At 59.8% G+C, this 21,415-nt stretch overlaps 3 protein-coding genes across 4 annotated transcripts in view; 1 reads left to right on the forward strand and 2 right to left on the reverse strand.

Moving 5' to 3' along the window:
- Nucleotides 1-632: 632 nt before the first annotated feature.
- On the reverse strand, nucleotides 633-7,809 carry SCT (secretin). Its single transcript, XM_069470673.1, has 4 exons — nucleotides 7,484-7,809; nucleotides 7,180-7,370; nucleotides 1,400-2,210; nucleotides 633-1,319 (listed from the first exon to the last, which is right to left on the reverse strand). Exons 1-4 carry the CDS (start codon nucleotides 7,807-7,809, stop codon nucleotides 1,214-1,216), a joined length of 1,434 nt encoding a protein of 477 aa, XP_069326774.1. The 3' UTR covers nucleotides 633-1,213.
- A 145-nt stretch (nucleotides 7,810-7,954) lies between these two features.
- Nucleotides 7,955-10,756, forward strand: DRD4 (dopamine receptor D4). Its single transcript, XM_069470419.1, has 4 exons — nucleotides 7,955-8,280; nucleotides 9,562-9,674; nucleotides 9,825-10,468; nucleotides 10,549-10,756. The coding sequence occupies exons 1-4, from the start codon at nucleotides 7,999-8,001 to the stop codon at nucleotides 10,749-10,751; spliced, it is 1,242 nt and encodes a 413-aa protein (XP_069326520.1). The 5' UTR covers nucleotides 7,955-7,998; the 3' UTR covers nucleotides 10,752-10,756.
- Nucleotides 10,757-13,618: 2,862 nt separating this feature from the next.
- DEAF1 (DEAF1 transcription factor) overlaps nucleotides 13,619-21,415 on the reverse strand; it is a 42,288-nt gene continuing 34,491 nt past the window's right edge. Inside the window, exons 11-12 of one of the 2 annotated variants that reach the window (XM_069471852.1) lie at nucleotides 19,931-20,020; nucleotides 13,619-14,059 (exon numbers count right to left, since the gene is read on the reverse strand). In XM_069471852.1, coding sequence (XP_069327953.1) covers nucleotides 13,955-14,059; nucleotides 19,931-20,020 — 195 coding nt within the window. In that variant the 3' untranslated portion in view covers nucleotides 13,619-13,954. The remainder of the gene's footprint in view (nucleotides 14,060-19,930; nucleotides 20,021-21,415) is intronic. The other variant, XM_069471853.1, reaches the window with a different exon arrangement.

A 21,415-nucleotide genomic window follows, 5' to 3' on the forward strand; every position in this document is an offset into this window, starting at 1 on the left:
CCTCAAGCTGCCGGCCTCTCTCTGCTGGTGCTCAGCTACACCGCTCCAGGGTCCCCTGCAGCCCCGCCCACTCAGGGTCACTGCCGTCCCTGCTCCACCGGCTCCAAATGGTCAAACCCCTGGCCCAAGACCACAGAGCCGGGACACGCTGGCCTAGGACTTTCAGCCTGGAGTCCTCGCTCTGGAGGGGGCTCCTGGCATCCTGGGTGGTGCCCCCACCTGCCACCTCGTCCTGCCCACCTGAGCCTCGGCGCCCCTCACGCTCTCCCCACCCCTCCTCCACAAACACTGCCCATGTGGCCCCCGGGGCAGGAGCCAGGGGGTGTCCTGAGCCCCTGGATGTTTGCCAAGTGGATGACAAGGGCTGGCACGGGGCGCTGGGAGCTCAGTCCGATGCCAAAGGTAAGGCTGAGGCACGCGCTGGCCTCTCAGGTTTCAAGGGCAGCTGGGAGTGGTCACCGTCCTTGCACGGGACGCACGGGGCCCTTCCACCTGACAGCCCACCCAGCCGCCCGGGCGGAGGTGGATCGCACTGCGGGCTCATGGGGCCAGGTCTGAATTCTTCCTTTATTGGTGCCAAGTACAAGTCCCTGCCTCCCCCCTCCTCTTCCCCTGTCCAGGCGCCTCGACCCAACCCGTGGCTGGTGAGGAGGCTCCTTCCTCCTCAGGGCCTCATCTGGGCCGCGGGTGTCCTTCAGCAGCAGTGGTGGCCGGTTCCGAAACCCTAACCCCAGACCTCGGCCCGGAGGGCAGCCAGGGAGACCAGGTCCTCCCCAGGGGGGCCGTCTGGGGCATCCTGCGGGGACAAGCAGCGTCAGGGGCTGGCACTGGAGCTGGGGACCCGACCCACCTGCTGAGAGGGGGCTTCTCCCATCACCAGCGCTGACCCAGGGGGCCCCAGGGGATGGGGGGAGGGTTTGGGAGAGGGACTCCCAGGTGGGGTGGGGTGGGGTGCGCCATCGGGGTGCTCACCGCGCCTGCATGGGGGGCGGGTAGGACCATAGCAGGAAGAGCCGCGGCTCCGTGGGCGTGGACCAGGCTGTGATGTTCTCCGTGCCCTGCTCGCTGCCCCCCCGAATCAGAATTAGTCCTGGAGCCGGGGTCTAACGTTGCCGACGGGGGACACTCTGCTGGCCTGTCCCACTCGGTGGGGCCCCACACCCGGCGGGTCTCTCCCTACCCTCCGGTGCAGCCCGACGCCCACCCGCGCGCCTCACCTGCGCTTCCCCACCAGGCCCTGGAGCAGCCGCTGCAGCCGCGCGCCCTCCCGCAGGCGGCTCAGCTCGCTGGTGAACGTCCCGTCCGAGTGTCTGCGGGCCCTGGGGGCGGCGGAGCAGACGGGTCGGGGCCACGCCGGGGGTGGGGCGGGCGGAGGAGCGGGGTCGGGACGCGGGCTCACCTGGGGGGCGCGGGGTGTGCGGCGGCCCCGAGGAGCAGCAGCAGCAGCAGCAGCGGCGGCGGTGGAGGCAGCGACGGGGCCCGGGAGGCCATGGCCGGCGGGTGCCAAGCGCTCGCGGCCAGCTGAGCCCGCGGCCCCTTTATAGCGGCCCCCGGGAAGGGGGGCGGCCGGGGGCGCTCAGCACCGCCCCGGCTCCAGGCGGCCGGCCGCGCCCCATCGATTTCGGGAAGGTCAGGGCCGCCCCCCCAGCTGTCGCTGGTCAGCCTCCGGATCCCACCGCCGCATTGGCGCCCCTCGGGCTGGGGAGGGGTGGGGGCCCAGCCGGGCGCGGCCCGGCTCAGGAAGGGCTGGGGAGCGCGAAGAGGGGCATCCTGGCCCACCCCTCCCTCCCGGGGCCAAGGGCGTGGCAGTTCAGGACAGGTGGAGGGAACAGCACCTGCGAAGCCTTGGAGCCCAGACCGTCCCAGGGCCAGGGTAGGTGTCGCGGAGCCAGGCGCCTCGGAGGGGGCCTTGGGCAGGGAGAGGTGGGCTACTGAAGGCGCTGGGGCTGCGCGGGCCAAGGCTGGCTGGGAGAAGGGGGAGGTGGCCCTGGAGAGGTCGGGGTGGCAGCCTGCTTCTTCCAGAGCTGCAGAGAGCACCTGTGACCTAAGGCAGGCCTGAGCTCTGTCACTTGGCCAGGCTGTCCCATTGGACACGAAGTGCCCAGCCCTGGCACCCACCGTTCTCCTGTCTCCGTGAGCCAGCTGCTCTGGGCACCCTGCAGGTGGAATCGCAGCATTTTCCCCTCTGGCCCATCTCCCCGAGCAGTGTCCTCAAGGTTCGTCCACGTGTGGCATTGTCAGAGTTTCATTCCTGTTCCTGGCCGAGTGACGCTCCATCGTGTGGACAGACCACACTCAGTCACCACCCGTCTGTCCTCGGACACCAGGTGCTGCCACCCCTGCTGTGGGTAACACGGGTGTGCACATGGCTCTTGGAGAGCCTGTTTTCACTCTTCGGGGTCTCGCGTTGGGAGCAGACTTGCTGGGTCACGCGGCAGTCCTGTGTTAAACACCCCGAGGAAACATCAAACTGATTTCCGAGGCAGCAAGGGAAGTAAGAGTCCGACTCCGGGCCTGGGCAGGTGGGTGTCCAGTCGTCCCCGCGCCCCCTATCGAATGGCCTTGGCGCCCCTGCTGAAAATCAATCGCCGAGAGACACTCGGTCCCGAGACTCGGTCCCATCGAGCCGTCGACCTTACGCCACTACCGCCCCGTGCCGATGCCCGAGGCTCTGCCGTGAGTTTTGACATTTTGAAAAAACTTTGGTTTTCTTTTTCAAGATTGTTGGTTACTTGGGGTTCCTTACAATCCCACGTGAATTTTAGGATTGGCCTTTATCCATTCATGCAAAAAACGGCTTTTGGGGTTTGGATGGAGAGTTCGTCAAATCTGTGGACCCGTTTGGCGAGTAAGGCTCCTCTCAACACTGTCAGGCTTCCAGGCCGTGAACGCTGGATTTATCCATTTAGGTCTTTAATTTCCCTGGGCAGTTTTTGTAGTTGTCAGTGTACAAGTCCTTAACCTTCTTGGTTAGATCGATTCCTAAGTATTTCATTATTTTCAATGCTATTGTAAACAGAATCATTTCTTTTTTTTTTTTTTTTTTTTGAGACAGAGTCTTGCTTTGTTTCCCAGGCTAGAGTGCCGTGGCATCAGTCTGGCTCACAGCAACCTCAAACTCCTGGGCTCAAGCGATCCTCCTGCCTCAGCCTCCCAGGTAGCTGGGACTACAGGCATGCGCCACCATGCCCGGCTAATTTTTTCTATGTATATTTTAGGTGTCCATATAATTTCTTTCTATTTTTAGTAGAGATGGGGTCTCGCTCTTGCTCAGGCTGGTCTCGAACTCCTGACATTGAGCGATCCACCCGCCTTGGCCTCCCAGAGTGCTAGGATTACAGGCGAGAGCCACCTCGCCCGGCCCAGAATCATTTCTTATTTTCATTTTTGGACTGTCTGTCGCTAGTGTGTAGAAATATAACTGATTCTTATCTGCCGACCTTGTGTCCTGCAACTTTGCTGAATTTGTAAGCTCTAACAGGTTTTTTTAAAATAGGATTTTCTATACCTAAGATTGTCATCTGCAAACAGTTTTACTTTTTTCTTTCCAATTTTAGTTGCCTTTAATTTCTTCTTCTTGCCTAATTGCTCTGGCCAGAGCTTCCAGAACCACGTTGGACAGAAGCAGCAGACGTGGGCATCTCGTGCCTGATCTTCGGGAAAAGCTTTCCATCTCTCGCCGCTGGGTGTGGGTTGGCTGTGTGTTCATCCACGGCCTTTATCACGTGGATGAAGTTTGTTTCTGCTCCCGGTTTTTTGAGTGTTATTGTCATGAAACGGTGTTGTATTTTGTCAAATGCTTTTTCTGCATCAGTTGAGATATCGAGAGTTTTTCTCCATCCTGTCACCGTGGTATGTGGCACTTATTGAGTTTCCTACACTGAATCACACCTGCATTCCCGGGATGAATCCCACTGGGCCATGGTTGTAATCTTTTAAAGAGTGCTGCTTTTCTGTAGTATTTTAAAAAGGATTCTGTTTGCTCATATTTTGTTGAGAATTTTTATATCTATATTCACAAGGGATATTCCTCTGCAGTTTTATTTTTTGGTATCATTACTGTTGAATTTTGAGAGTTCTTCATATATTTTATATCCAAGCCATTTGCTGGATATATGATTTGCTAATATTTTCTTTCATTCTGTGGCTGGAAGTTTTTAATTTTGATGAAGTCCAGTTTCTCTGTTTTCTCCATTTGTAGCTTGTGCTTTTGTTATCACGTCGAAAATCTCTGCCTGGTCCCAGGTCACAGGGATCTTTTTCCATCTCTTCTACCAAAATTTTTATAGTTCTAAGTTTTACATTTAAACCTGTGCTTCATTTTGTGTTCATTTTTATATAAAGTGTAAGGTTTAATCTTTTTTTCTTTTTCTTTTTTTTTTTTTGAGACAGAGTCTCACTCTGTTGCCCAAGCTAGAGTGCCGTGGCGTCAGCCTAGCTCACAGCAGCCTCAAACTCTTGTGCTCAACTGATCCTCCTGCCTCGGTCTCCCCTGTCGCTGGGACTGCAGGTGCCACCACGCACGGCCAGCCCTATGAGCTTTGAAAACTGCTCAGGCCTGTAAGCACCTGCAGTATCCTCAGTCCCCAAACCCCCCGAGCCCCTTTACTACCAGTTCCGACTCCTGGCCCCGGCAGCCACGGCCCGACATGCACAGGCACCGCACAGCAAATCTTCCAAACACGGGACGCAAAGACAGAACCGAAAAGGGAGATTGCCAAACCCACAGTTGCACTCGGAGACGCCAATAATCCTCTCTCAGTGGTGAGCAGAATTGACAGGAAATTAGCGAGCGCACGGAGGCTCCATCTGGACAGCAGCGTTCTGACCCGGCTGGCATTTACAGAGCTGCGTCAGTAACGGCAGAATGCACACGCCCCTCACGTGCAGGCGGGACGTCTGTCAAGGCAGGCCACATTCTGGGCCACAAAACACACCTTAACAAATTTGAAACAACTGAGATCCTACAAAGCGTATTCTCGCCGTCCTGGGATCAAACTAAAAATGAGTAACAGAAAGATAACAGGAAAATCTCCAGAAATTTAGAAATTAAACAACACAATTCTGTGGGCCACAGAAGTCCTCTCCGAGTAAAGTAGAAAGTGTTTTGGGGGAATGAGGGTGGGGGGTGCTTCAAAAAACAAAGAAAATGTTTTGGATTGAATGTAAATGAAAACACAAAAGTTTGTGGAATGCAGCTAGCAGGAAATAAATCTGTCTATTCATGAACAAGATAATTGTCTATGTAGAACTTCTGAAGTTACCTGAGAAAAATCCCTGAATTAATAGAGTTTAGTGTCATCAAATCATACAAGGTCAACACACAAAAGTTGTGTTTCTATACACTATCAGTGAATAAGTGGAAACAAAGTTGTTTTTTTAGAGACAGGCTCTCTCTGTCACCCAGTCTGGACTGCAGTGGCACAATCATAGCTCACAGCAGCCTCCAACTCCTGGGCTCAAGCGATCCTCCTGCCTCAGCCTCCCGAGTGGCCGGGACTACAGGTGGGCGCCACCACAACCGGCCGATTTTTCTATTATTATTTTTTGTAGAGTCAGGGTCTCACTATGTTGCTCAGGCTCGTCGTCTCGCACTCCTGGCCTCCAGCAACTAATTCTCCCACCTCCCAACGTGCTGGGATTACAGCCGTGAGCCACCACGCCCAGCCTGAAAATTTTTAAAAATTTTAAAGAGGACCTCAACTCATACCTTACACATTAAAAAATGAACTCATGGCCGGGCGCGGTGGCTCACGCCTGTAATCCTAGCACTCTGGGAGGCCGAGGCGGGTGGATCGCTCGAGGTCAGGAGTTCGAGACCAGCCTGAGCAAGAGCAAGACCCCGTCTCTACTAAAAATAGAAAGAAATTATATGGACAACTAAAATATATATATATATACAAAAAAAAAATATTAGCCGGGCATGGTGTCGCATGCCTGTAGTCCCAGCTACTCGGGAGGCTGAGGCAGGAGGATCGCTTAAGCCCAGGAGTCTGAGGTTGCTGTGAGCTAGGCTGACGCCACGGCACTCACTCTAGCCCGGGCAACAGAGTGAGACTCTGTCTCAAAAAAAAAAAAGAAAAAAAAAAAAGAACTCAAATATGCTATTAGGAGAATGAAAAGACACGCTGCAGGCGGGGGGGGGGGGGAGCATCTGTAAGTCACACATCTGCGGCAATGTTTTCTCCCACTTTAGCGTGCAGTGGCATGTCACTGGGATTTTTATTATGATTTTCACGGTGGCTCATGGCAGTAACCACTTCTCTCACACGAGCATTAACCCTCTTTTGTGACGTGCCTGCTTAAGACCTTTGCTTTTGTTAAAGCCAAGTCGAGTCACTTCCCGGTCGGGGTCGGGCGTGCTTTGCACTGTCTTAATGGTGGCAGTCCCATCTTGGGGACCACTTACGGAATTCCTGGCAGACCAGGGGCTGGGCTGGAGTGACCGCTGGGCTGCCAGCCCTGCCCAGACTCTGTCCTGTGAGGGAAGAAACTGCTGCTGCCTCGTCCCCTTCCCCTTGCTCAGGGCCCACAGGGAGGAAGGGCTGCCTGTCCCACGCAGCCCCGCCCCAGAGGGGCTTCGGTGCTGAGCCAGCTGGTGGCCGGCGCCTGTCTGCACCCTCCTCTGGCACACGGCTTCCCCCTGCACACCTTGTAGTGTGACTGTGAGTGTCACCGTGTCTGAGTCATCTCTGAGGCCTTGTTTTCTCTCTAATACACACGCTGTCAGCCTGTCAGGTGGGCCCTGCGTCCCCCGGTACCTCTGGAGGCAGGATCCTGCGCCACAGGCCCCTCCCGAGCCCGCCCCGCCCAGGAAGGGACATGCCGGGCTGGGCGGAGTGTGCGTCTGCCCGAGCAGTGCCGCTTGGGCCCACCTGAGGGCCTTTGGTGACAGGGCTGCGGAAAATACCTCTCAGGTCATGTGTCACCCCGATTTTATTAAGTCTGTAAAGAAAATTCTCTATCATGTTTTCCATGTATTTTCTCTGCATGCCAGGGGCTGGCCTCCCTTCTCTGGCCGCCTCCTGCAGGCGTCTCCCTGCGTGGGCCCGGCCCCTCCCGCGGGAGTCTGCGAAGCTCCAACAGTTCTGCGTTGGCAGCGGGGGGTGACGGGCCCAGACTCGGTCTCCGGCAGCCGGGACAGCCCTGGGGGGGAGCCTTGGCCCTGCCGTGTCGTACCGGGGAGGGCTGCCCGTATCACAGGCAAGGAAGGCATCCGCGGGTCAGAGGGGCAGGGACTTGGGGGGTCACAGGCTCGGAGGTAACGCGGTGGCTGCTTGCCAGGACGGAGGGTCAGGAAGGAGGTGTCCGCCCAGCTTGGGAGGCGAATGCGGCCGACGACCCCCTGCGACGGGTCAGACCGCAGCTGCCTGTGGACGGTGGCTGGCCGAGGACAGAGGGCCGCGGGTGGGGGTGGGGTGCACGGCCCGCACTGGGTCGGCTGGGTGTCGGCGTGGGGCGTGCGCGCCGGGCTGGGTCGCACCGCGGGGCCAAGGCGGGTCTGCGGGGAGGCGGCCGCTCGTAGTCGCTGCGGGGCGGAGGTTTCCGCGCGTCGGGCCGAGCCGCCCAGGAAAGAGGCCCAGGTGGAGGAGTAGCCTCGCCTCCGCCTCGACGCGCCACCCGTCGGCGCGCGTGCAGGGGCGGCGGGCGGCGCTGGCGTCGGTGCCCGCGAGCCTCGGGGGTCTGGTCCGGCCGACCCTCCGTCCCTATGCGCTTCTCGGGGTGCAGAGCCACGCGGGCCCCTCCGGCCGTGCGCGGCACACGGCGGCGCCGGGCCCGCAGGTACCAACCACCTCGCTTAACTCCCATCCCTTTGGGCCGTTGCGTTTTCCCACCTGCCTGTCTCCCAGCGCAGGAGTCCGAGGAGGGCAAATCCGGGCGCACCGTGGGGCGGGGCGGAGGCGGGCCGGGCCGGGGCGGGGCGGGGCTCCCGGGGAGCGCGGCCCGTCCCAGCCCGCGGAGATCGGCGCCCGCCGGGGCGCGTGGGGCGGGCGCGCCATGGGGAACCGCAGCGCGGCGGATGCGGGCGGGCTGCTGGCGGGGCGCGGGCCGGGCGCGGGGCCCCCGGGGCCGGCTGCGGGGCTGGCGGGGCCCGGCGCGGCGGCGCTGGCGGGGGGCGTGCTGCTCATCGGCGCGGTGCTCGCGGGGAACTCGCTGGTGTGCGTGAGCGTGGCCGCCGAGCGCGCCCTGCAGACGCCCACCAACTACTTCATCGTGAGCCTGGCGGCCGCCGACCTCCTGCTCGCCGTCCTGGTCCTGCCGCTCTTCGTCTACTCCGAGGTGAGCTGCGTCCCGGGCGCGCGCGCATCCTCGCCTGCCTGCGCGTTCCCTGTCCCTGTCCCTGACGAGGACCCGGCGCGACCGGACGCCCGGCTTCTCGTAAACCCCCGGCGGGGGCCGTCGCCCCCAACTCCCCCTGTCTTGGCATCTGCTACCCCAGAGACGCTTCTGTCCTTCCATCCAGGGACCCTGGGAACAGGCGACTTTGCCAGTCAAGCCCTGCCCCCCTCCCTAGGCCCAGCGGGCCCCTGCCTACCCCGCAGGGGAGCCACCTGGACGGACAGGCAGACGCAGGCTTAGCCCCGGGCGGCAGGGACACACACACAACCACTGCACACGGTGGCCCCTCCGACCAGCACACTGAGCACCCCACGGAAAGGAAGCCCCACCATGCAGAGGCTCAGCTGCCAGGGTGGAGGGAGGACGGCAGACCCCCGGGGGGGTGGGCAGAGCCCCAAGAGCCCTGGACCCTGGACCCTCCACACAGAACAGATCTGGCCCTGGGGTGGGTCCACCTTCGTGCCAACCCCTCTGTTTGAGGTTTGGGCAGAGAAAAGCGGCTTAGGTCTGGGGGTAGGGTGTCCAGGACTGTGGGGGAGGGGACTCTCGGTTTCCAAGGTGGACAGGGTGAGTGCTGGCTGGCTGGGGCAGAGGCCCGCCACGAAAGGGCATGCCTGACAGACGTCACAGTGACGACTCTTAAGCTCCTAATCGTCCCAAATCACGGGAAGGGATTAGAGGGGGCTGTCTGCCCCTTTGCCCTTGAAGAGGGCTACCTTCACGTGTCAGCCTGTGCTGGGCATGGTGCCAGGCCTTTACATTTTGTAAAGTAACTCATCCTCAGGACAATTATGATGTGGATAGTATGATCACCCTCATTACAGATGAGCAAAGTAACCCCTCCAAAGTCTCCAGCTATGCCAGGGCTTAGCGACACAGGCTGCCTCTGCTGCAGGCTCTAGGCCCAGCAGGTCCCTGCCCACCCTGCTGAGGCTCCACCCCCATCCCTCTTCCCCAGGCCTTTCTCAAGTTCTAACAAAAAGGAGACCTGAGCCCCAGGTGGTGTTTCTCTGCCCCTCCCCCACCTCTGGGCGCCCAGCTGGGTCCCATGACTGCTTAGACAAGTGGGCGGGGCAGGGTCCTCTGGCTCACAGTGGGCTCCTTTCCCTTCGGACACTGTGCCCCCGCTGCCCCAAAAGTGGGGGTACCAAAGAGCAGCGGTGGCTGGGGAGACCTCAGCCGGTCTTGTGTCTTGTTGCTGCGCTCGGTGTGGCCGCCCAGGTGCAGGGCGGCGCGTGGCTGCTGAGCCCCGGCCTCTGCGACGCGCTCATGGCCATGGACGTGATGCTGTGCACCGCCTCCATCTTCAACCTGTGCGCCATCAGCGTGGACAGGTGGGCGCCCCCGCTGTCCCCGCCGCCCCCGCTGTCCCCGCCGCCCCCGCCGCCCCCGCCGCCCCCGCCGCGCCTCCCGCGCCCCTCCCGGCCGCGCCGCCCTCACGCGCGCTCCCTTCCCGCCCCGCGACCCGTCTGCGCTCCCCGCAGGTTCGTGGCCGTGGCCGTGCCGCTAAGCTACAACCGCCAGGGCGGGGGACGGCGACAGCTGCTGCTCATCAGTGCTACGTGGCTGCTGTCGGCGGCGGTGGCAGCGCCGGTGCTGTGCGGCCTCAACGACGTGCGCGGCCGCGACCCCGCGGTGTGCCGCCTGGAGGACCGCGACTACGTGGTCTACTCGTCCGTGTGCTCCTTCTTCCTGCCCTGCCCGCTCATGCTGCTGCTGTACTGGGCCACCTTCCGCGGCCTGCGGCGCTGGGAGGTGGCCCGTCGCGCCAAGCTGCATGGCCGGGCGCCCCGCAGGCCCAGCGGCCCCGGCCCCCCGACCCCCGCGCCGGGCCTGCCCCAGGGACCCTGCGGCCCCGACTGCCAGCCCCCCGCACCGGGCCTGCCCCAGGGACCCTGCGGCCCCGACTGCCAGCCCCCCGCGCCGGGCCTGCCCCAGGGACCCTGCAGCCCCGACTGCCAGCCCCCCGCGCCTGGCCTGCCCCAGGGACCCTGCGGCCCCGACTGCCAGCCCCCTGACGCCATCTCGGCCTCGGCCGCGGGGCTCCCGCCGCAGGCCCGCAGGAGGAGACGTGCCAAGATCACCGGCCGGGAGCGCAAGGCCATGAGGGTCCTGCCGGTGGTGGTCGGTGGGTTCCCGTCCTGCGGCGGGCCGGGGGAGGGGACGGACGGCCGGGAGGGGACCTGACCCGCCTCCCGGGATGCGCAGGGGCCTTCCTGGTGTGCTGGACGCCGTTCTTCGTGGTGCACATCACACGGGCGCTGTGTCCCGCCTGCTCCGTGCCCGCGCGGCTGGTCAGCGCCGTCACCTGGCTGGGCTACGTCAACAGCGCCCTCAACCCCGTCATCTACACCATCTTCAACGCCGAGTTCCGGAACGTCTTCCGCAAGGCCCTGCGTGTTTGCTGCTGAGCCGGCCGGGAGGGGCGGATTTGTGCGTCTAATTCAACAAATTCCTTCCTAAACGGCTGTGAAGGATCCTGGGGTGGAGGGGAGGGGCTTCCGCCCCGGCCCGGCCCGCCCCACCCAACAGTGAGCCCCTTCCTGCCCTGCAGGGAAGCCGCTTGGGGTGAGGTGAGACCACCAGGGAGGGAGGACCAAGGAGGCCCATCCAGCTCTGCCCCAAGACAGGCAGAGCCACGGCCGCCCCGGGGCTCAGTTTCCCCCCCGGACAAGGGGAGAGTGTGGACAGCTGCGCTGCAGGGAGTGGCGTCTTTGCTCACCCTACGGGTGGGGCGGGGAGTTTACTGGGGCTGCCCCGTCCCAGAGGGAAGACCACCACCCGTGGGTGGTCAGCGGCCAGGCCTGAGCAGACCAACTCCTGCCTCTGGAGGACCAAAGCGGGCTCCCAGCTCGGCTGCCCCCGACCCTGCAAAACCCAGCTGAGCTGACGCACCCGCCATTTTGGAAGCTGCCTTGAGATCAGAGCCCAGCGTCCCACCAGCCCCCAGAAGATGCGTGAAGCCCCACGGAGAGAGGCCTGGGGCGCCAGGTGGGGCCATCAAGGGGCCTCCCTGGAGGGTGCTCCCTGCTCAGGCCTCTGCACTGGAGCGGGCAGGGGGCGGCAGGGAGCTGACCACAGCACAGCCCGACCTGGGAGGGGAAGGGGCAGCCCACCCTGGACGCTCCCAGTCCAGGGTCATGGGAGAAACGGGGCAGGGCCCTCTGCCGCCCAGTCCTGCACTGGGGACGCTGCACCTGAGGAAGACCCCTGTGCGAGGTGCCAAATTCTCTTCTGGTCATAGAGAAATTATGGGCTGTGAGGTCTATGGCATCAGGCACATCAGCAGGCTAAACTATTCCCTGGAGAGGGAGCCACTGCCCAGTACCCCCCAGTGCTGCTGCGGTGCGCCCTCTTGCGCTCAGGCACTCCTGCTCCTGGCCTCAGCCACTGCCTCCTCCGAGAAGCCTCCCCTGACTACCCACCCCCAGGACCAGCCTGCCCCAGCCACCCCTCAGGGAGTCTTATCCTCAGGGAACCCTCTGAGTCACCACGGATTCCAGGCTTCTTGCATGTCCCTGGGCAGGGTCTGGTCCACATGGGAGTCGGGAGAGGGGCTCCTTCCAGGTTTGGCCCTGAGACAGGGCACCTCAAACGTGCCCAGCCCCCACCGACCCCAGGAAAAGCTCCACAGACATGAGGTGAGGCCAGGACACATGTGAGCGGGACAGAGGCTGTCGGAGGCACGACACACCGCAGGGTCTCAGGGCCAGACCCTCAGAGCCCACTCACCAGGCTCAGAAACAGGGAGCTCTGGAGACTTTGGACTTCAGGTTTCCACTTCAAAGGAAGGGGGAGGGTAGGTGGCCCCACCATTCCAGGAAGCACTCCCACCCCGCCTGTTCCTGCCACTCGAGGGGTGCTCGCTGTGTTCATCTTGCGCTCAACGTGGTGTCTCAGCGGAAGACCCCCGGCGTGGCGAGGGGGCCGGAGGGACGGCGTCTCAGCTGCATCTGCACCAGGTATGTGGGCTCTTCCCGCCTCCACTCTCCGTGACAGGGCAACACTGAGCCCACTGGCCGGGCAGGGCCAGTGCCAAAACGGGCGCTTGTGAAGTGCCACAGGGCGGCCCAGCCGTGGCGGGGCAGGGACTGTGCAGTACTTGCCCACCTGAGCCAGGAAAAGCAGCTCTCCCCACAGGGTCTGGGGAGCAGGGCCAGGCCACGCCGGCCAGAGCCAGAGACAACCTTCCGGGGGCGCTGGCAGGAGGGGGCTGTTCCCGGCCCGGTGGGGGTGCAGGTGGTGTGAACTGGGCAGGAGGGGGCTGTTCCCGGCCCGGTGGGGGTGCAGGTGGTGTGAACTGGGCAGGAGGGGGCTGTTCCCAGCCCGGTGGGGGTGCAGGTGGTGTGAACTGGGCAGGAGGGGGCTGTTCCCGGCCCGGTGGGGGTGCAGGTGGTGTGAACTGAGCAGGAGGGGGCTGTTCCCGGCCCGGTGGGGGAGCACGTGGTGTGAACTGGGCAGGAGGGGGCTGTTCCCGGCCCGGTGGGGGTGCAGGTGGTGTGAACTGAGCAGGAGGGGGCTGTTCCTGGCCTGGAGGGGGAGCAGGTGGTGTGAACTGGGCAGGAGGGGGGCTGTTCCCGGCCCAGTGCGGGTGCAGGTGGTGTGAACTGGGCAGACATGTTTCACATCTCACAGAAAGCACATGAGATCAGTTTGTAGGTTTGTAGGTTTATCCTAACACTGGTGGGCGCTGTCATCTCCAGCTGAATCTGCACCTTCTCTCCCCAGTGCAGCTGCAGCCGTGAACCTCCTGAGTGCAGAGAACATGGCAGTGAGGGCATTGCTGGAAACAGGTGGAAGCTTCCAAAACATGGTGACTGCTCCTTCGGTGGCACTCCTGGCCAGCAGGGAAGGCCGGTCCTGTTTCCAGGGCCAGCCCAGCCGGATGCCCAAACGAGCTGGCTGAGCTCCCACAGGCGCCCGGCCCTTCCCCTCGCTTCAGCCAGCTCCTGGCATCTGGCAACAGGAAGAACAGGAACAGGGACAAGCACCCTGCGTGTGGAAGCCCCTGCCCAGGTCACTCACTGCCCAGGCCTGGCCTCATGGCGGAGTGGCCGCCACGTCCTTGTGGAACAATCTCATATTGAAGGACAGAAGGGACGAACTCCTCCTCTTGGAGCTTACAAGGCCCTTGCTGGGTGCTGGTGGCAGAGGCAGGCGTCGGCGCTGCTCCCTGTGGCCACCACTGCCCGCTGTCGTCAGGACGCACAGAGCAGAGAGCCCCCGGGCCGGAGCTGGAATCGGCCGTCCTTGAGGGGCAGGGAGACTTTATTTACAACTTTATTGACAGACACAATACGTATGTACACGCGTCACAGGGAGGGCGCACCTGTGGGCAGGACAGGACACTCGGAGCCCGGGATAAGAAGCACCGTGAGGGGCAGGGGCGGCTCCGGGCGGCCTCAGGGAGCCGTCAGCCCCCCGGGCTTCCGAGGACGAGCCACTCCCTGGGGCATAGTTCACATAAAGTCCATCAACAACTTGGCCAGCAAGTTTCTTCACCTTCTCCCCCACCTCTTCTCCTCAGTGTCCCCCCAAAGTCCTTAGGGGGGTCCTTGGCCTGTGCCGGCCGCGCAGCAGTGCAGAGGCCCAGCCCGCAGAGCACCTCCGTCCCTCAGACGGGCACTTTCTCCATCACGCTTTCGGCAACATGGACGTCGTCCGCCTGGACGGTGACGGCTGCCGCCTGCCCGCACACCTGCTGGTGGTCTTTCCAGTCCTGCGGGGAAGGACACACGTCAACAGGGCCGCTGGGGGCCCCGCACAGCAACAGAGCCGGGCGGGCTCCCTGGGGCCGTCACCCCACGTAGGCTCCCCTGGGGGGCTGTGAGAACATCCCCCCAATTCCCCTGGAGGCCTCTGCTCCGAATCCGGACTTCTCCACATTCTCTTGGTTTAAGGCAAACAATAAACCAGGGTGAAAATATGTTCCTATTTGATCCAGTTGTTTTGTGTTAGGAATTTAAACAACAAAAATATTCCTGCAGATCATATTGGGACTGAAAAAAAGACAATAAACAAATAAAAAAGAAATAAATGATATGTGCAGAAGAATATTCCCATGCAATGTTGCTGTCCACAGTGTTGCTTATAACTGCAAAGATGGAGGGGCGCACGCAGCCCGCCCGTGTGCGGCAGGGGGGGGGCTGTGGACGGGCCCGGAAACGCTCCCCCCAGGGCCGGCCACCTCCGGGCGCTGAGCCGCCGCGCACGGCAGGCTCTGGGGAGCGCTCGGCGCGGGGGAGACGGGCGGGCTGGCGTCAGGCTGGCAGGCGCGACCCCGCACGCGGGCGGTTAGGGTCTGGTAACACACACGGATGTACGTGTATGTGTGCACATAAACACACAAGAACAGAAACGAATACATCCAAATGGTAACAGGGGTTATTCCCTAGATGGCAGAACTCCAGCTGATTATACTAAAAAGTAAAAATTGAAATAATTATATCAAAAGAATAAAGTTTCAATCTGAAATTGCCTGGACACAGACCATCAACCTACACAGCTCCCCAGGCGCAAACGCAGCCCCTGCCCCGCGGCCCCCACTTCCACCCTGGCACGCCTCTGCCCCCACTCGGAGGACGAGGGCCCTGGACAAGGTCCCCCACGAGTTCTAGATGCTTCTGCCTTCGGCCCACAGATGCCAGCGCGCTGTCAGCACTGACTCTGAGCAACAGCAGCAAAAAGGCAGGTGCCCAAGGCCGACTTTTAAAATCTCAAGTTCTAAATTTTTTTTCAAGCAAACTTTTCCATCTTTTTTTTTTTTTTTTTTTTTTTTTTTTCTTCTTTTTTAGTTCTCCATGCTTCTCCATGGCTTGGATAAACTTTTCCATCTTAAACATCATTATCTGAAAAGCCAGAACTGGAAATTAGTCTTTTAGTTTTGGAAAGATGGAAGGAAACTGGCTAAATTCATAAAACACTAACAATATAAATGCTTGAAACAAATAAATGACAAAACCCAACATCACAGACCTTAAAAACAATGACTAAAAAATCCAATTAAGAAAGAATCCAAATCCGACTTAAAATGATCCAGGCCTCACGGATGAAAATTCTGTCTGTCAGCCCAGAGCGCAGCAGTGCACAGCGCCCAGCGAGCAAAGGCCGGGCAAAGACAACCCGCAGCGGGAGCGGGCGGGGTCTTAGGGAAGAAGGGTCTGGCCGCAGGGCGCAGCCAGCAGCACCCAGGCGTAGGGCCAGCCTGGGCGAGGCAGGGCTGAACAGCTGTGGTGTTGGACCCAGAGGGCACCCAGCAGACCACAGGGCTCAAGGAGGAGTGCAAGGACTTTGGGGACAAAATTGGCCGGTTTCAGAAAACAGCTGGTGCCTTCATCGAGCTTGCTGACCAACTTGCCAAAGCAGCAGCCAATGCGAGGTGAGGGCCGTGGGGCTCGGAACGTGCTCGCATCTCCAGCAGAGCAGAGAGCCCAGCAGCGGCAGCGACTTCAAGCACTCACAGAACAGAAAATGCAGCTAGAAAGGCATCGGGTTGAATATGAAGCTTTGTGTCAAGTAGAAGCAGAACAAAATGAATTTATTGACTCATTTATTTTTCAGAAATGAGCTGAAAATTTCACTTTTATAGTAGGAAGGCAAAAAAAAAAAAAAAAAAAAGTCCCCACCCCAAACCAAAAAACCTCCACACTATTCCAGCGACTGGACCAAGCGCGTCACACTGTGTGCAGAGCCCTCTGCAGGCCGCGCTGCAAGGCGGGGGCTCGTTTCAGGCGTCAGTGCACAGCTGCCACCAGCAGCCACATACGAGGGTCTCATCTCTTGTGTTCTTAGTCTGAACTAGGCCGTCTGTAAGCTTTGATCTTTTTTTGTAAATTTATAAAGCTTTGTAAGGAAAAGCAATAAATTATTGTTTTCAAATGGGAAAAAAAAAAAAAAAGCTCAGGTCAAACCGGCGGCACGGAGGCTCAGGCCTGCGGTCCGAGCGCTCGGGAGGCCCAGGCGGGAGGATGGCTGAGCCCAGGAGCTGGAGGCTGCAGGGAGCTGTGATGACGCCACTGCACTCCAGCCTGGGCGACACAGCGAGACCTTGTCTCAGAAATAAAATAAAATTTTTTTAACTTAAAAAGACATAGCAAGTACTGGCAAGGATGTAGAGAAACTAGAGCCCAGGTACGCTGTTGGTGAGAATGTGTTTAGTGATACAGTTACTTTAAAAAACAGTTTAACAGTTTCCTGAAAAATTTAAACATAAATTTACTACATGACCCAGCAAGGCCCTCTCAGGTGTCTCCCCAAGACAAACGGAAACGTCCGTGCACCGCACATGTGCGTGGGATGTTCCCGCACGCCACCCACAGCGGCCGGTCAGGAAACCCAGAGGCCCCCCCGCCGAGCAAGTAACAAAACACACGCACCACGCAGCGGGACAGCACTCGGTGACAGGGAACACAGCGCTGACACCTGCTACCACACGGATGGGTCCTGACAACATGCGTGGCAGCAGCACACGCAAGAGATCACGTGGTGGGTGACTCCGGTCACGTGAGACGTGCGGAAAAGGCAAACCTTCAGCCACGGGGCAGACGCGGGACGGTGAGTGAAGGCAGCATAGGGGACCTTCTGGGGGGACAGTGTCCTAAGACTGAGTCCTGGTGTTTGCACAACCCTATAATTTACTACAAATCACTGAACTGCACACCTAAAATGGGTAAATCTCATGGTACGTGAACTTACCTCAGTAAAGATGTAAGACGCTCACACACCCCTCGTGTGGGGTTTGGGAAGAAAATAAACTGCGCAAGTTTAAAGCAAACACAAGTCGTGGTGTCGTCCGACCCACGAGGGACAAGCAACGCTAACTACCCCTCCAAGCGCTTGCAGCAGCACAGAAAATTACCAAGAAGTCAAGCCAGACAGGACAGGACAGGACAGGAAGACCCACCGCGAGCGCCTGTCATTGTCACAAGCAGCTGGGCGCCTGCCTGTCTAGAGCATGCAGAAGAGAATCACGGTGTTTGGAATTCACTCTGTATCAACTGAACAAGACCAGAGCCTTTGTCTTTATCAACACAGCATACCACGGGAGGACAAACAGCGGTCAGTGGAAGAAATGGAATCTCTGCCGGGATCACCCCTGGAGCTCGGCCTGCCCAGTTCATGAACCGAGGTACAGGACTGTGGCTCGCCTCGGCCAAATGTCCTCTGGCTGCAGCTACACCACCAAGACAACCCCAGGAGTCTTCCCTGTGAAGACTCAGTCAGGGAAGATTTACACACCAATGCCCCCTTTCCCAGATCAAAAAGCCAGTACGAAGCCACTGCCACCGTCCCTGGTGGCCACCTGCTTTCAGCTTTTCCTCCCAGAGGCCCTAGGTACATGTCACAGCATCCCAAAGTGAAGTGAAACAACTTTGGATGCCCTTTCCTCAGTGCAAAAGCTTGTCACCGAGACTTGATAGAAAAGCAGACTCTGGTTCTGTTTCCCAAGCCTCTGGCACCCTGGGGACAAGCAGGGCTACAGAGACAGCTGGGGACGCAGGTGGCACCCCCACCACACACTCAGACCCGAGCCTCAGGCTGTGAGCCCAAGGGATGCTGCTGCTCCTGTGCTCCCAGGAAGACCCCAACAGGACAGTCCTGAGGGGTCTGTTTTCTTCTTTTTTTTTTTTAAGACAGAGTCTCACTCTGTTGCCCAGGCTAGAGTGAGTGCCGTGGCGTCAGCCTAGCTCACAGCAACCTCAAACTCCTGGGCTCAAGCGATCCTCCCGCCTCAGCCTCCCAAGTAGCTGGGACTACAGGCATGCACCACCATGCCCGGCTAATTTTTTCTATATATATTTTTAGTTGGCCAGATAATTTCTTTCTATTTTTAGTAGAGACAGGGTCTCGCTCTTGCTCAGAGCTGGTCTCGAACTCCTGACCTCGAGTGATCCTCCCACCTCAGCCTCCCAGAGTGCTGGGATTACAGGCGTGAGCCACCGCGCCGGCCTTGTTTTCTTCACCTTGCTGTGCTGCCTCCTCCCTCTCTGGGCTCTGCAGACCCCGGCGCGCCCACGCCCCATGCAGGCTGGGCCTCCTCAGCCGCTCCCGCTCCTGCTCTTGTCGCAGCAACCTCAGGAAGCCACCACGGCGCGAGTGCCCAACCGCAGGGTGCCGTGAGCAGACAGAGCGGATCCTGCGGAGGCAGCACAGCTGTGGTTACGGTCAGATCTGTTTTCCGGCTCAGCTGCCCAGCGCAGCACCGTTCCCGACTGTGCAGAGTTCCAGCTTGGCACAAAGTGGGGAGCACCGCCCCCCACGGCTCGGCAACGGCCACCACCAGCCCACCCGCCTGGCTCCAGTGGTGCCGGGAAGGAGGCCCCTGATGTGCCCACTGCCGCCGCTCCGCAGCCCGGGCCGTCTGCAGACTGACCGCACACTGGACCTCGGCCCCAGCCCTGGGACAGCACGTCACCTCGGCACCAGTCTCCTCAGCGCAAAGTGAAAACCAGATGGAGAAAAGAACCCGATAAACTGTTACTTTTAAAACATGAGTATTTCTTAGAAAAATATTCTGTGAAGAACAGGAGACATTGCTATTACTGTGCACAGACGAGTCAGAGACCAAGGTCTGAAACCCTCCTGCAGCCCACAAAGCTCTGTCCAGCATCCGCCGCGCACAGAACCGTCCCCTCGACGCTGCCGACACCAGGACGGACAAAACACGGCCTCTGCTCTCAGGACGCTCACAGCCACACCTCTCTAAAATGACCGTAGTGCGGAAAATTCTAGCATCATGCCGAAAACATAACCCACTTAACAGGTGACAAGGGACAGAAACTAGCCCCGGAGAACGTTCCCTAGGGTCACAGTGACCTCCTGCAGCCCAGAACGGGAGGCCGAACGGTGACACACTGCAGGACGCTCCTAGGACACTGGGACCAACAACGCCGCAGTAAGACCTGTCTTTAATAAAAATAACAGGACGACTAAATGCCCTGAAGTACTCTAAGGGTGGAAAAGCTATAAAATCTTGAACTAGCATTTGCTAGTCTAGAAAAAATTCTCCTGAATTTCCTTAGAACCCAGAGCTGAATAAGAGAAAGAGAAACAGGAGCAGTGCCCAGCCACAGAGCAGTGGTGCCCGCACCTCTTGTGCTACCCTGGAGGGAGCTGGCGCCCGTTCTACTAAGGGAGGTATCACGAGAATGGAGAAACAGACAGCACGCGCACCACCATCAGACTGGCACTGACCGATCAACACCTGCGTGCACACACAGCAGGAACAGTCACCGGGCGGCCGGGCAGGTGAGGGGGGAGGGGCGATGGGCATATTCACACCTAATGGGTGCGGTGCGCACCGTCTGGGGCATGGACACGCTTGAAGCTCTGACTTGGGGCTGGGGGGCAAGGGCAATATACGTAACCTAAACATTTGTACCCCCATAATATGCTGAAATTGAAAAAAAAAAATCAGGAACTGCCGGCTGGGAAGCGCTGACACCAGGTCAAGGGCGGAGCTGCGGTGCCAAGGGGGAGGCCAGGAGTGAGGGCAGAGGTGTCGCCTCCTGCAGAGCTGGGCGGTGGCCCTGGGGACCTGAGACTCCCGGCCGGGTGGAGGGGCAGTGGGGGCGGGGCGGGGAGGCCCTACCTTGCGCTGGCAGAAGGTGGAGCAGTAGTTGACCTTGTGGCAGCCCGTGCACTCGCTCAGGGCCTCCCGGCCGCAGTTGACGCAGGACTGCTGCAAGAAGCACACAGAAGCCGTCAGTGCGAGGGAGGGTGCCGCGCCCCCACCCCCAGGCTGCTCAGAGCCGTGTTCCCCCTGCCCCACACCACGGAACTGCACGCCAGCCAGCAGGTATAGAAAACCAAACTCCAGGTGACGCAATTGCCAATACCCGGGACACACGGTGGCGCCAGGGGCTCCCTGAGCAGGCTGGAGTGTGACCGCTCCGTTCTGAGCTGGTTCGTGTAGTTTACGGACACGACACATCAGGCATCTGTGCATTTTCCCTCAGTCAAGCCAGGTACGGCTCATGGGTCAACATCCTTGTCAATGACTAATTAAAGGCCGCATATGGTGGCTCACGCCTGTAGTCCCGGCTACTCAGGAGGCCAGGGCGGGAGGATCACTGGAGGTCAGCAGTTCAAGACCAGCCTGAGCAAGAGTGAGACCCCGTCTCTACTAAAAATAGAAAAATTAGCCAGGCATGGTGACGCACGCCTGTAGTCCCAGCTACTCGGGAGGCTGAGGCGGGAGGATCACTTGCGCCCAGGAGTTTGAGGCTGCAGCGAGCTGTGATGATGCCACTGCACTCTACCCAGGGCAACAGAGTGACAATCTGTCTCAAAAATAAATACGTAAATAAATACATAAAAGACTAATTGCGGTGCTTGGCAGTTGTGATAAACACTCTGAGAAGGAGAAAGTCGCAGACTCCAGAGGCCTCAGCCCTGCCGCCACACGCACCAGGGGCGGCAGGACGGCCCCTCGCGCCCGCAGGAGGGACTCGGCTCCGGCACACAGAACAAGCCACACACCGCCGTGCGCGGACAGCTGTTGAACCCCGACCCGACACTATTTTTTCGTGTAGGTGCAAAACACCTTTCTGGTCTGAATTTCAGCTTCCTTCTTTGCAAAATGTCACCCTACCATTACCGCCACTGTCCCACTCGTAAACACTACCACCCCACATGCACGCAGCAAACGTGAGCATCCGAGGGGGCCTCAGGCACCACGGTCACTGCCCTGCCTCCACTGAAGCGACAGAGTATCTATAACCACATGGGGAACTTCCTCAGGGAGAACAAAGGCTTTACAGACTGGATCCTGAGGGGCCCCGGGACGGCCCGGCTCCTCACACGTGAGGCCGAGGCCGAGCCCACGGGCCACGTGAGCCCTGGACACCGACCTAGGGCCGCGCTCCGGCCTCCCGGGCTGGGTGCCAGTGCAGCTCAGCTCTGCGCTGAGGGAGCCCCGTCACCGCGGGAGCCACCGACAAACCGCACCTGACTCCGCCGGCGGCTCTTCGCTGCGAGTGCTTTCACCGCTCGGCCTTTCTAAGTGCACCGAAAACCATTTACCCGAAAAGTAACCTTTTAGGCGGCTGGACAGAGCCCGCGATACTGAGTTCGA

This window comes from Eulemur rufifrons, chromosome 6 (assembly GCF_041146395.1).
Source record: "Eulemur rufifrons isolate Redbay chromosome 6, OSU_ERuf_1, whole genome shotgun sequence".
Lineage (NCBI taxonomy): Eukaryota > Metazoa > Chordata > Mammalia > Primates > Lemuridae > Eulemur > Eulemur rufifrons.

Bases quoted from the DNA above. Each gene is read 5' to 3' on its own strand.
- SCT (XM_069470673.1), bottom strand. From the start codon at position 7,809: ATGGGAGTTAAGCGAGGTGGTTGGTACCTGCGGGCCCGGCGCCGCCGT. The intron at 2,211-7,179 runs GTACGACACGGC...ACGAACCTTGAG, and splicing joins GATACGGGCAGCCCTCCCCG to GACACTGCTCGGGGAGATGG. The intron at 1,320-1,399 runs GTGAGCCCGCGT...CGCCGCCCCCAG, and splicing joins GCACACCCCGCGCCCCCCAG to GGCCCGCAGACACTCGGACG.
- DRD4 (XM_069470419.1), top strand. From the start codon at position 7,999: ATGGGGAACCGCAGCGCGGCGGATGCGGGCGGGCTGCTGGCGGGGCGC. The intron at 8,281-9,561 runs GTGAGCTGCGTC...GTGGCCGCCCAG, and splicing joins CGCTCTTCGTCTACTCCGAG to GTGCAGGGCGGCGCGTGGCT. The intron at 9,675-9,824 runs GTGGGCGCCCCC...CGCTCCCCGCAG, and splicing joins TGCGCCATCAGCGTGGACAG to GTTCGTGGCCGTGGCCGTGC.